We start from the raw sequence: 14,161 nt of genomic DNA, 5'->3' as shown, positions 1-14,161 counted from the left end.
AACTATATTTACTCTCGCTTGTGTTACAATATTTAGTATTTAAAAAGAATTTTTATGATCGTAGAATTTAGCATTTTTCATAATTATTATTCGGTAAAAAATAATAATAAGACATCTGTCATATCTTTAAAAAATTGAAAAATTTCTTCAACGCTACATAAAAATATCTTTTAGGCTTTCCGCTGGCTCAAAGTCGAAGCTTCAACGATAGACATAAAATGCGGGCGAAAGATCAATAAAAACTGCAACAAAGTACGCTGGATACATCGCCGGCGATCCCATTATTTAATTACACCCAGTTGACGACGCCGTGGCTTTCTTCGCGGATTAGCCGCGTGGAAAAACATGTTTTCACGAAGGAAAGGAAACGGACCTGCGGCTGCTCCGAGTTTGCGCATCGGAGCGGAATGCATGGCGAGCGTGCGAGCGAGCGAGCGAGCGAGCGTCGGCCACGACGACCAAGTCGTTCTTTTGTCCCCGCCGAGGAGGAAAATAGACGCTCGCCGGCCGGCCGGGGACCAATCGGGAAAAGCTGCAAAGCGGAAATACGCATGCGGGCGCAAGCGCCGCAAGCTCGTTTAGATGGCACGCCGGTCGTTCGCTCGTCCACCCCGGATCGAGCCTTCTCTCTTTCTCCTTCCTCCCAGTCGTCCACCCTCTTTTTCTCGCACCCTCTCTCCTTCTCTCTCTTTCTCTCTTTCTCCCGAGCTTGCGTGCGCGGCAAGAACGACGCGGAAAGCACGTCGGAGCGGTGATTTTCGAAGCGGAGATCCGTCGACGTCGAATCCCCGGGTGAGTATATCGTCCCAAACGACCGACCCTCAATCGCCTCCTCGATCGTGCTAACACTCTCGACGGTCGCGAGGGAGAGACTTCGATCGGTCCTGCTGCCTGCTGAAAAGCTCAAGCCGGCAAGCTCACGCGCGCCGGCCAGCCAGCCAGCCAGCCAGCAAGAGTATCGATTCGAGCCGGCGCGCCGCTCCTCGGGCGAATCCGCCCTCGACTCGTCGCATCTCGTAAGCTCGTCGAGCACGTTAACGCGAGCCGGGGGTTCCTCCGAGCGGACAGGTAATAAAGGGTTTGCTCCGAGCGACGCGAGTCTGCCAACGCGACGACAGCAAGGCCGGCCATTACGCGAACGTGATTGTTTCGTTTGATTGAATAATCGACGGAATTTTGTGCGCAATTTTTCTTCTCCGTCCGAAATTCTTACCCAGGATTACGTGATTACCCCTTTCTCCCCGGTGGAAGCTTGGTGCGGATCCGGGTGTGTGTGTGTGTGTGTGTGTGTGTGTGTGTGCGTGTGTGTGTGCGTGTTGTCGCGATCGATCGATTCCGGACGACAGTCGATCGCGAGGTAAGTTGGTACCGATTCCCCGACGATGGTCCCGAAGTCGTTGCGCGATGTGTCGTAATCGCATCGTCATCCGAATCTACGCCCTCTCATATATATATATATATATATATTCGATAGCGAAATCTCCGACCGCACAATTGTTTCGTACGAGCAGAGAATCGTGAGGGGTTGATGGTTTCTCGATGAGATTCCTCGTGCGGTGACACCGCAAAGGGGCGATGCTTCGGACCGAGTAATCATCGCTAAGAAATGGCTGCCTTCGTGGGGCTATGACTATTATTAGAAGAGGCAGGCCGGCTACGAACAGACGCGGATTGCAACGCATCGTGCGTAAATGAAGAGATGCAAGCCAATTGCACGATACCGTTTCTCTAGACGCATCTCTCCTACCGACGTCGGTTATAATTCGATTTGTTCTGTCTTCATCTACATACTTATATCGTGCATTTCCGATAGTATAACATGCGAAGTAGTAGGAATCTTGATGAAACGGGGAACCTTCTTGAAAAACGAAATATATTCTTAGTTACAAAATTATTTCTTAAAAAAATTTAGAGGAGAATAATTTAATTAAACGATTAGTGTGTGTTGAATAATCTCAGTCTATTTTTTTCTTTCTTCTTATATATATATATATATATTCTTATGTTTGTACATATATATATATATATATATATGAATAATATATCGATTTGCCATATAATTTAATTTAATTTAATTTTAAAGTTTCTAACTTTAATATACTCGATATAAAATCATATTTAATGAGAATAAAATTTAAATACCAGACATCTATAGAGTCCGATATTCTTAAGCATTGTTTTCTCTATTCAAATCTCATTTTTAAAAATAATTATTTATTGAGTCAATTAATTAAATAATTATTTTCTTCATATCGAAATCTAAATTCTTTATTATGAAATGTAAATTCGATATTCAGCCGCTTAATTTAGCCCTTAATGTCTGTCATTTGCGAAGAAAGACAGGCAACTTTTAAAACACCCTGTGTACCGCACCCTGTAGGTAGGCCGAGATTGCTAGGGCAGTATCATGCACCCTTTATTGATCTAAAAGGCGGACTCGCAGGATAGATTACCTGGGCCGCGCGATACGATCCGATTTGACGAGTTCATTGGAACGCGGTCGAGCTAGCTCTCTAATTAAGCTCCTTCGAATCGACATGCTCGAGTGATGAAGCCGTTCTTCCCCCTTTTTACGCGCAAATCGCAATCGCCTCGGCGGGAAATAACCGCGCATACTCGATTCGATACCACTCATATTTATACACGTACATCAAGAGAGAGAGAGAGAGAGAGAGAGAGAGAGAGAGAGAGAGAGAGAGAGAGAGAAGGAGAGAATGAGAGAGTTCACGAGCCCTGCGTGGGTCTCTCCTTGAAACGAATCAATACCCTTTGTGGCTTGCGAAAGGTCCTCTGTCCTCGCGCGTCAATATTTATTGCCTCTTTAATGTCCGATCAACGCGCTGTGCATGACTTTTCTGACGTTGCATTTTAAAGATAAACGGGAAAAAATTAATATTACAAGACACTCTATGCGGTTAATTCTTGTTTCCTGCATATAATGTATTAATGAATATTTATACTTAAATTATATTTAATTTTTTTATAAAGCTATTAATTATCCATGTGTCCGTACACTTGTACTTTAAACTATTATTGTGTGTCTAATATTAATATTTATATTACCTTTTTGTCAAACAAACAGTCGATAGAGAGAGCAACTTATTTATAAAATAACATTTTTAGAATTATCTATAGCCAAACTATGTGTAGAGGTTCAACGCTAGCTTACAAGGGTCTCCCTTGAGTCTATAATGTACAACCGATTTAACAACGGAGACTAGTTTTATATACAGATATTGCGTCGTCTTCTATAACAAAAGGGGGAAGAATGTGCAATATTAGACTTAGAAATCGATGCATCGTATTTTTACGCCTGCCGTTCGATCAATATTTCACCTCTGAATTTTCAACAATTTATTTTGACAGGTAGCTAGAACCTTGAGACATCATGGGCAAGGAAAAGATCCATATAAACATCGTGGTGATCGGCCACGTGGACTCTGGCAAGTCAACGACGACCGGTCACCTGATCTACAAATGCGGCGGTATCGATAAGCGGACGATCGAGAAATTCGAGAAGGAGGCGCAGGAGATGGGTAAGGGCTCTTTCAAGTACGCCTGGGTGTTGGACAAACTTAAAGCGGAACGCGAGCGCGGTATCACCATCGATATCGCCCTGTGGAAGTTCGAGACGGCCAAGTACTACGTCACCATCATCGACGCGCCTGGTCATCGCGACTTTATCAAGAATATGATCACCGGAACCAGCCAGGCGGACTGCGCGGTGCTGATCGTCGCCGCCGGTATCGGCGAGTTCGAGGCCGGGATCTCGAAGAACGGGCAGACCCGCGAACACGCACTGCTCGCCTTCACGCTGGGCGTGAAGCAGCTGATAGTCGGCGTCAACAAGATGGACATGACCGATCCACCGTACTCGGAGACCCGCTTCGAGGAGATCAAGAAGGAGGTGTCGTCGTACATCAAGAAGATCGGCTACAACACCGCCTCGGTCGCCTTCGTGCCCATCTCCGGCTGGCACGGCGACAATATGCTCGAGCCGTCCCCGAAAACCCCCTGGTACAAGGGTTGGAAGGTGGAGCGCAAGGATGGCAACGCCGACGGCAAGACGCTCATCGAGGCGCTCGACGCCATCCTGCCGCCCTCCAGGCCCACTGACAAGGCACTGCGACTACCGCTTCAGGATGTCTACAAGATTGGCGGTATCGGAACCGTGCCTGTCGGCCGGGTGGAGACCGGTATCTTGAAACCAGGTGAGTATGGCCGAAAATGTTATTATTCTTTCAATAAATTGTAATTGTTTTTAAAGATTTTTTTTTTTTAAATTGACCAAATGTTGAGCAAACTGATGTGTAATTTTAAGGTATGCTGGTTACCTTCGCGCCGGCGGCCCTCACCACTGAGGTGAAGTCCGTCGAGATGCATCACGAGGCGCTGACGGAGGCCCTGCCTGGCGACAACGTCGGCTTCAACGTGAAGAACATCTCGGTGAAGGAGCTGAGGCGCGGCTACGTCGCCGGCGACTCCAAGAATCAGCCGCCACGCGGCGCCGCCGATTTCACCGCCCAGGTGATCGTACTGAATCACCCAGGACAGATCAGCAACGGTTACACACCGGTGCTCGACTGCCACACCGCCCACATCGCGTGCAAGTTCGCCGAGATTAAGGAGAAGTGCGACCGTCGTACTGGCAAGACCACCGAGGAGAATCCAAAGAGCATCAAGAGCGGCGACGCGGCCATCGTGATGCTACAGCCGACCAAGCCGATGTGCGTCGAGGCCTTCCAGGAGTTTCCGCCCCTGGGTCGTTTCGCGGTCCGCGACATGCGTCAGACCGTCGCCGTGGGTGTTATCAAGGTATTATGAATTATCATAAGCAAAGAGAAGATATGATAAGACTTGTGGACCAAATTTGTTTACAAAATCATAAGCAGATCTATGAATTTATTACAGAATTCTTTTCAATTTTGAGTCAATCGATTCGAAAAAAAAGTATTCCATCATAATAAAATATCAAATTCAGCATTTACATTCTATTTATTTTCTCCAAATTAATTCTATGCTAATTATCAATGCTAATAATTAATTTTTCCGCTACGGAACATCGATTCCAAGATATTAATTTGAATCAAGACATAAATTCTAATATGATAAAAAAAAAAAAAAAATGAGAATGTATTATTGAACGATTCGCTTTCAGAGCGTCACATTCAAAGACACCCAGGGCAAGGTAACAAAGGCCGCGGAGAAAGCCCAGAAGAAAAAGTAACCATCAAGCTTCCTCGGAAGCTCGCAGTCCGCCGGCTGGTGCCCCGTATCAGCAGGCGTCCCCGCGCAGCGGGGGCCCACCGTCAGGACGCAGCACGTCGCCGCGGTGGCTGTCCCTATGCTCGACTCATACTACTACTCGTCGACTAATACCAAAAGTCATAAGATGTTGTGCTTACCCCCGTTACATTACCCGGTAGTGTTGAACCCGCGCATCTATCCGAACCTGCACATTCAGTTCACCCACGCCCCGCGCACGCCTCACATATGCTAGGGGGACGCGTCGCCCCGCGTCTCATCGCGTTTATCATTAATTACTCGATATTGACGATATGTGTCCGATATTACCAGGTACTCAGTTCCCTTGGACTCTGTGTAGTTAGGTTTTTCAATTGATGATACAACATCTCCGGCAAACCAACAACATACGGGGTGTCGCGAAGACAGCCACGCCTGGGATCTTCTCGCTCTCTCGTCCAGCGGGAGGGAAGAGCGAGGCAGCGGCTGCGTCGCCTTTCTCCGTCTGTCGGATATCTCATCGATGTGTCGCGGAATGCCGCAACGAATATATTTATTACGCCGCAGCGACGACGACAACGACGACGACGACGACGACGAGGCGAGCACCGCTGGCTCGCGCGTCCCAGCAAGACTTCTCACTCGATCGATTCTTTTCGAAGGGTTCGTTAAGGCTGATTTGTTCCGAGACTTGGTTGCCTCGCTGTGCGCGCGATTAGTTTTATTATACTTATAAGATACTTATCTGTAGTTAGGGATCATTAGAGACTATATACTCCCCCTCCGTCGTCAACGAGTCGCCGGCTACCTCCCTTCTCTGAAGGCGGAGGAAGCAGGATCGCCTCGTTGGAGAGGATGAGACATCCGTCGCCCACGTTAACCCTCCCGCTGACCATAGACGCGTTCTATGATATTGTTTTGCCCCTTAGCCAGTATTACGTTGATGTAATAAAAAAATCTTTAATTGCACATTCTCTAGTGGTCTCTTTATTTTTTCCCTCATTATATTATATTACGTATCTTTTCATGATATCGCGATAGATAATTTGAAAAATAAGAGATTTCTCTTACACTTTGTTATTCAAATGTGAAAACAAGAGGATCGTGCATGTATAGGTATACGATATAAAAAAAGATAATCGACGCTAGAAGGGGGCTATTTTTTTTTTATATATATGGTAAATATAATTTATTCCGCATAAATTCTTTGTTAAAGTTTTACAACTATAGACATGGTATGTACAAATATATTTAATGCAAGTGATCTCTCTTACAAGAATTTTTAGTGTAATGCAGGTCTTGGTCAGTCTTTAATTGCTGAGGCCCGTTTCTCTTTTGGCGGGGCGTCAAGCAGACTCAATCCTCTCGTAATCGAACATGACACAGGATTATTATTCGCGAAAAAGAAGAGACTAATGAAACACTTTTTCTTCGTACATACGGGAAATCACATAAGTGGAATTTATGAATCGATATATGTAGGCACTTTTAAGCTAACTTACATCTCGAATACGGAAAATAGTCGGTTTACACGGATCGATTCGTCGGGATTTCGAAACAACCGCTTTATCACTTATACGTAAATTTAATTCTATCAAGTTGATAACATTCATCTATTTGTCATGCGTTTGCTGCGTTAACCTAACAGAAATAAATTTTTCCACATGTTACGTAAAGAATAAATTTGCTTCTGAATCCCAACTGATACTTGAAACACATGTGTTTCTTTCCACTGAATATATAATTAATTAAAATTCGATATCCGTAATGAGTACTGTAAGAAATGTCATAATCAGAAGGATTTACAGTAGCAGAATAATGGCAATTAATTCAATTTAATTCAATTTTAAATATTTATCACATAATTCTTACAGTACTTACCGACATTCATACTGATTCTTGACTAAGAGAACACAGTATCGCAAAAAGTTTGTCAAAATGACAAAACGGAAAATAAGCGAGTTCAAGGAGAATAAATGGAGCGAAAAGAGGAACAAGATGAAATATCCATCAGGAAGAAGGAGAAGAAGGAAAACGGGTGTCTGAATTATACAGATTAATAACGAAGAAAGACACACCGAAGCCAAAACGACTTGAACTTCCTATTCTTAATACTCTACCTATGTACAACTCTTAACATGTTTTCTTTCTCTCTCTTTCATACACACACACACACACACGCACACACACACGCGCGCGCGCACTCTCTTTCTCTCGCTTTCTCTCATAAATGCTAAAACGACCCACAGCCTCGGTAAATGTTACAAACATCTTCGACTTTAGCGTCTCGCAACGTACATATAAGCGATCTATACACGATACAAAATATTATAAGCAAACTATAAGAATTAAACTCGAGAATGTTAAACGCACGCAACTCATATGGTGTGAACAAAAAGTCTCTAAAATCAATCCGGTGTGGATTGCCAACGTGTTAATTGTTTCTGCAAATATATTTTAAGACATCGCGTGAGTAATACTAAAGATCTACAAATTTTAATCTGACAAGATTGAGGGAAATTATGAATTATGTCAATATATTGTAACGTATATAGATCGCTCTATTCCGTCTATCGTATATTGCGACTAATAAGATGGAGCAACTACGAGAGTTGCTCGTGATTCTCGCAAGTGCTACGGACGGCCTCATCATGATCGCTCCCGGTTTTATCGCGGTGTCTGATGTCTATTATCCAAGAACCCGCCCCGAAATTTTATAATTGTTTTATATTAGCGTGGTAATTCATCAAGGATCGATATCAGAAATCGATAAACAGCTGGGAGTACGTTCCTCGTCTACGGTAGACAACACTAGCAATCAAATGACAAATTAAAAACCGTTTTATATTCATTCGCTTCTTCCTTATGTCTGATGCTGGTGAATGGGGCTATGCTGTTGCGACCACGCGGGTGGCGACAAGTGATTAAAGTTGACTGATATCGTGACCGGATGGAGAACGATATCGGGCCCGGTGTCCGGGATGAAGTTCAAGTAGGGCCTGATCATGGACGCCTCGACTGTCAACGGTACGTAAAAGGAACCAGCGTCATGCAGGGCAAAAATCGGCACCCCGTGCGACGACGAGGACGGCGGCTTGTCCAAACCGATACCGTTCGACACCGGCGACGAGCACGACTTGATCCTCTCGGCCGAGAACCTCTGCTTAATCGAGCTCTTGAATTTGTAATTGGTCGGCCGACAGGAGACAGCGCCGGTCCCGGGTGGCGTGCTGTGCGAATGGGTGCTGTGATTACTATCGTCGCTCACGATCGTGGGCGGCGGCACGATCACAGACCGTAGCAGCGGACGCTCCGGGTCGCCGAACGAGCTCACGCCCGAACTCGAGCCATGATCCGAGTGACCGCCGTTGGGCTGGCACATCATCGCGATGCTCGCGTGAGCGTAGCCGGCGCCGTTTATCGCCCCGTTCGTTGTCGGCAGCTCGGGATGCGGGAAGCCTACTCGATCACCTGGAGCAAGTTATCAGGAAACGTATATAACTGTATCCATCACAGAGAAATACTGAAAACTGAATGGAGATGAAATGCTTAGATTCATAGCCAACTCTTTGTGTCTCAATTTTCTAGTACTCTTCGAAACTTGAAAATTTTTCTTTTTTCAAAATATATTTGACGAAAAAAAAAAAATTAAAGATCTCAATTTTCATTAAGCAATGATAGCAATGATAGCAATGATAACTGTGAAAAAAATCGAATACAGAAATGATACGTACTGGCTAAGATCTTGTCACAGTGCTGCTGCAAGTGATTGTAGAGTTGTACGCAGAGAGTGTCTCTCGCGAAAAAGCCTTCGACCTCCTCGAGGAAGTGCATGGTCTCATTCAGGCATTCTTGAAATCCCAGCCTGTAGTGCTCCGCTGCGGAAGACGCGGCGGTCGAATGGGACACGCTGTCCACGCTGTCCTCGGGATGCGTGTGCACTGGTGTCACGGAGTGCTTGGTGTCTAAAATAAAAAAAAAATATATATCGCTACGTTTAACGATTGTCATCGCAATGGCACTTGTACGATTGACACGTCACGGTCGAGGACACACATTTACAATTTGTGGTCTGCGAATATCAATATTTGCGTGATCTGCATACTACTTATGGAGCAACTAGCTGCTCTAACTTGCGAAAATAGAATGCACGTTGCATAACATTTCCCTTCCCCGAGATGATGTTTTGCTCGGTTAAATCGATTAAGCTCACCTTGCCGAAGGCCTTGAAGATGCTTCATATGACGGATCGCCATCTCGATGATCTCTGTCTTCTCGACTCTGCCTCGACCCTTCTTCAGATATTCTGCTGGTATGAGTCTACTGAGATCAGCCAGACAATTGTTCATGCGATCTCTTCTACGCTTCTCAATGATCCTATGGGACATTGGATCTTGCTGCAACACAGAAATAAACAAGTAATTAAATTATTTGCCAGACGTAAACAGCACTTTAGAATCGACAAGCGTTCATATTCAACGCATATATAATCTATTTTATATCACTAATATTAAAGAAAACGAATTATTTAATGTGATAAAGAAAAGTATAAGATAATTAAATATTTCTGGTTAAAAAAAAATTATATTGCCAACTTCTTCGTAATATTAAAATATATTTAAAGTCATATATAAATACGTTCTATAAAATATTTAAAAATAGCCAAGCAATTATGTCAAGTGAAATTTTCATAAAAAAACTCTATAAATATGTACTTGACTTTTTATTTAATCTGTAGTAATATAATAATCGAGATATAGTCGGACAAGAGTGTGATAAATTAACTGAGGAGCATTTAAAATATCTACCGATTACAGATAAGTTTTTATTGCGACGACTCATCATCCTAGAAACATTAGGGTGCGTGAAAATAAAATCAATGTAATCTCCCGTTGAGCAAACACTCTTGCCGTCCATACGCATTTTAAAACAACGTAGCGAATGAGAGAGATCGCAATTACGCTATCGCACGCGAATTAAATAAAATACGTTATCATTTTTAAAGGTCACGTCGTGATCCGTTGTTGAAGCGCGATTATCAGTACATGTCGCGGTATCACAGTCTCGAGGCACGTATCACACTCAATTAGGTAACCGCTTTTTGGCAAAATGTCAGTTCATCACATACATATGCGAAAAGATAACTTCAAACATTCAGATAAGAAGCAACAAAAAAAATTTCCCTAATCGCCATTCGACATTTTTTATGCGAAAACGTTCTTTTATAATTTGAATTCTTTTTCTCTCTAATTATTTCTAATTTTACTTTCACAATCAAATTCTTTAAATAAATTAAGTCAATCGTATATTTTTATACGTAAAAATATTTATATATGTAAAATAAATACATATTTAAAATAAATGTGTGTGTGTATATATATTTTTTTTTTTTAATCGCAAAATTGGATTTTTAAAAAATGTCTATATTTATGTTATATATTTCAAAAGCAATGTAATCAAAATTTTTCGTTTCAAATCGCTATCTTTATCACACTCCCTCCTCTTCCCCTTCGATCCTAAGTTATATATTGACATCTTACATAATTCCATGTACACTCTGCTTTCGTAGTTTTTTTCAAAAACAATAAAAATATTCTTTTAGATAATCATAATTTGTCCTACAAGATAATCGTTGCAAAACACGTTTACTCTTCGGAAACACTTTCTATGTGGATGTTTACTAGAGTCATAAAAAAAAACCTTGCAAGAGAATGGAGCTCGGGTTGCAATTATGCGTTATTCAAAATAGCAAACAGACAAAAGCGACGTCACAATGACGCCTCGAGTTTCGCGTTAATTTACGAACGTGTAGCATTCAAACAACGGTAACGTAATCCTCATTCCTGGCGCGCGGCCAGCGCAACATTTTCCATGAAGCTCATTCATGCTAAATTACGCAGGCGGTCGACGCGCAGGTCGACAATGAAGGCAGAATGACGTAGAAGCTATCAATCGAGGTGAAAAGGCAGTAGTAATTTCAAAATAACAAAGTCTTACATCAAATAGTCAAGGCTTTAATTGTTCTAAAACATGGTCGTTGTCTGAAGAAAAAAATTATAGACGTCATTTCGTCTTCGTAATTTAATTTGTAATTTAAATTTCACCGTGGATAATTAAATATTATTATTATTATTAAGATAAAATTCATTGAGAGAAAAATCACTTCCGAATTAGACAAAAAAATTCATAGATGTGTGAAAGAATGCGTTTGATAGCATTTTTGGAGCAATTTTCGATCGCGTGTCACTATAAAACTATTTTTTTTTTTTTTTTTTTTTTGTACGCGAGAAAACGAAAATATATTCACCTCTTTATTCAAACAACGTCTCTTCCTCGGCGGCGGCGAGTGCACCGATATATCGATGTGGCTATTTGTCGGATAGTACTGCATGTTAAGGATGTTATCCATACTGTGCGTGACCATCCTTGAGTGATAAAACACGGAAGAAACGAGAGGGAAAAAGATCTTATGGAATCTTCTCCCGCAAAGTTTGCAGAGCAAACAAAAGTATCGAGTTGCTCTCTATTTCCGCGTTCGAGATAATTCACTTTTAAAGGTGTGATTTCTCCCACGTGGAAAAAACTTGTCTCCGAATTCTTAGCTTTCTCAATCAGTTCACACAAACAGCTCGCACTGTGTACCGAATAATTACATCAAACACTTTTCAAGTTTGTGGCAGTAATTGTGCCACGCGTAATCCAGTTCAAACTGATTTCACGTGATGACATGTGATGTGTGTGTTTGCTCTCGTATTTTAAAACTGATATCTTTTATACGTTATCAATATTACTATCGCGCGAAAATGTACTCATTCAAGAATCGATTTAAATTTATATTGTATATTTTTTTTTGCTGATATATATCTTTTCATTAGAAATATATACAAAGATGTATCATATATATATATTATTACGATAAGTCAAATTATTGTGAAAATTATTCCAAGTACGCGGTGCGATAAACGATTGTTAAAACTCGATGAAAGATTGCTCGATCTCCACTTGACACTTGGAGATGCCACCCGATCAAAACGTGCCGTCCGCTGGGTACGCGTGCTCGCGAATGACAGGCACGGCGACGACTACGAGCGACGAGCCGCGACGCTCGCGTTTCTTCTCGAGCGACCGGCAGCCGGGAGGGAGACGTCGCGCCGAGCCGAGCCGAGCCGACGGCGACGGCGAGGGCATCACGTGTCGGAAACACGATGCATTACGCCCAACACGTGAGGCAACACGCGTGTCCGCCGAGCCACGGGTCTCCGTCTTCAAGCGACCGCGAATGATAGCGGTATCTACGAATATTAGATCAGTTTGACCCCTCCCCTCCCCTCAGTTCCCCGTCAATTTTCGTATAACGTTGTATGTTTCAAGCTTAGTCACGCTTCATAAACATTCATGAAAGTAATTTGCAAATATTTACGAACAAGGAAAATCTAAGAGACAAGCTTCAAGTTTATTTAACAAAATATTTTACGATTCCGCGTGATATATGGATGTATTTTATAATCTTATTCCTTTTTAGAATCAATTTAATCAATTTCGAACCCTAAATATACTTTTACAATAACTTAATAATATGAATTTAAATCTTTTTAAATTACACATTTTATTATTATTATTATTATTATTATTATTATTATATAAAGCTAGTGCCAATGAAACATTTTATAGCGCGCGAAAAAAACTTAATGTTGGTAATATTAAATGCTGCTAACGTATGTATACAATAATATTTTACTTATGTTAATGATTCACAAATTATATTGTATCCAACAATTTACATATTGCAAAATTGCAGGACAATTTTCAGACTTATTAGAGCAGAAGGTTATTGATTAATCAATCCAAAGAATTCTATATGCGTTTGATATAATTTATATCTAAAATTATATTCCTATATCTAAACATATCTTGTTACATAAATCGCAAACATATTAATTGAATTAATTAAATACCCATATATTCATCCCAGTGATTGCATATTTAATTATTACTATCAATAATTTTGCTCCAAATATCTATACATATCACAGAGCATTTAACAAAAGGATCGTTGATTAATATTGATAAAATCACCAAATATGACTCGACTAATTAAATATCGATTCGACGAATAAATATTCAATTAACATATTACGTATTTTCATTTATCCATAAGCATCAGTAATGGATATCGATTTAGTTTATCCAATAATTTTTCAAAGAATTATGTTAAACTTATGTAAAAAAGGAATAATCTATGCGTAGTAACAAAGTCTTCTCTTTTTCTACACATCGAATAGAAAATTAAGCAACCATTATTGATGAAGATCATGTAATATTAATTTCTGTATTTATCGATTCAGCATGTCAGAATATTAACGGCAATTTAATTGTTTGACTAAATATTAATAGTTTCAATCATTCTAGCGAGGTATTTACTACAAAAGCACACCATTTATTAAAAATTCGTAAACGATGTAATAAGAGTAATTTAATTGCAATGTTTTGCGATCTACTTTTTATTTTATGCTGTAAAAACATTTTTTATAAATCAATCTTTCTGTTTAATTTATAAAAAGTTCTATAATTCTTGGTGCGTTAAGTAACTTCGCAATAAAATTTTTTTCTAAAAGGAATATCTCTTTTTAACTTAAAACTTACTATATACATGACCTTCCAATTAAAAACTATTGAGGAAATAAAGTCGGCACTGTAAACACTTATGAGCAGTTAATGCAAAATTTTCGTTCCTCATTGAATAAATAAAACATTATTCTACTATAACATGAGTGTGTTTTCGCTAAATCTGACGTAATTTCATGCGTTTCTTCCGCGAAATAAACAAATTATTCTGTCCTTATCTCGCATACAAAAACGCACAAAACAACGCTGTTCAGCTATCTTTCTTGCTAATCTTCGCTGGTAGTAAATTATC

The 14,161-nt window shown here is 41.0% G+C and overlaps 2 protein-coding genes across 11 annotated transcripts in view; one reads left to right on the top strand and one right to left on the bottom strand.

Annotated features, from left to right (window-relative positions):
- The first annotated feature begins 653 nt into the window (after positions 1–653).
- Ef-1a-f1 (translation elongation factor eEF-1 alpha chain) lies at positions 654–6,213 on the top strand. 8 transcript variants are annotated; one of them, XM_072904858.1, is made up of 4 exons: positions 654–792; positions 3,367–4,211; positions 4,322–4,815; positions 5,159–6,213. In XM_072904858.1, exons 2-4 carry the CDS (start codon positions 3,389–3,391, stop codon positions 5,225–5,227), a joined length of 1,386 nt encoding a protein of 461 aa, XP_072760959.1. In that variant the 5' UTR covers positions 654–792; positions 3,367–3,388; the 3' UTR covers positions 5,228–6,213. The 8 variants fall into 8 exon arrangements, with proteins under 8 accessions (XP_072760959.1, XP_072760967.1, XP_072760966.1 ...); XM_072904865.1 differs by having other exon boundaries at positions 691–792; positions 3,371–4,211; XM_072904859.1 differs by lacking the exon at positions 654–792 and adding an exon at positions 829–1,068.
- A 190-nt stretch (positions 6,214–6,403) lies between these two features.
- Cwo (uncharacterized) overlaps positions 6,404–14,161 on the bottom strand; it is a 34,104-nt gene continuing 26,346 nt past the window's right edge. For 2 of the 3 annotated variants that reach the window (XM_072904867.1, XM_072904869.1), the window contains 3 exons: positions 9,458–9,641; positions 8,979–9,209; positions 6,404–8,715 (listed from right to left, as the gene is read on the bottom strand). In XM_072904867.1, the coding sequence (XP_072760968.1) occupies positions 8,108–8,715; positions 8,979–9,209; positions 9,458–9,641 (1,023 nt within the window). In that variant the 3' untranslated portion in view covers positions 6,404–8,107. Of the gene's footprint in view, positions 8,716–8,978; positions 9,210–9,457; positions 9,642–11,551; positions 12,507–14,161 lie in introns of those variants that run through there. The other variant, XM_072904868.1, reaches the window with a different exon arrangement.

Source organism: Anoplolepis gracilipes, chromosome 13 (assembly GCF_047496725.1).
Source record: "Anoplolepis gracilipes chromosome 13, ASM4749672v1, whole genome shotgun sequence".
Classification (NCBI taxonomy): domain Eukaryota; kingdom Metazoa; phylum Arthropoda; class Insecta; order Hymenoptera; family Formicidae; genus Anoplolepis; species Anoplolepis gracilipes.
This window is presented reverse-complemented; position numbering and strand designations above follow the sequence as displayed.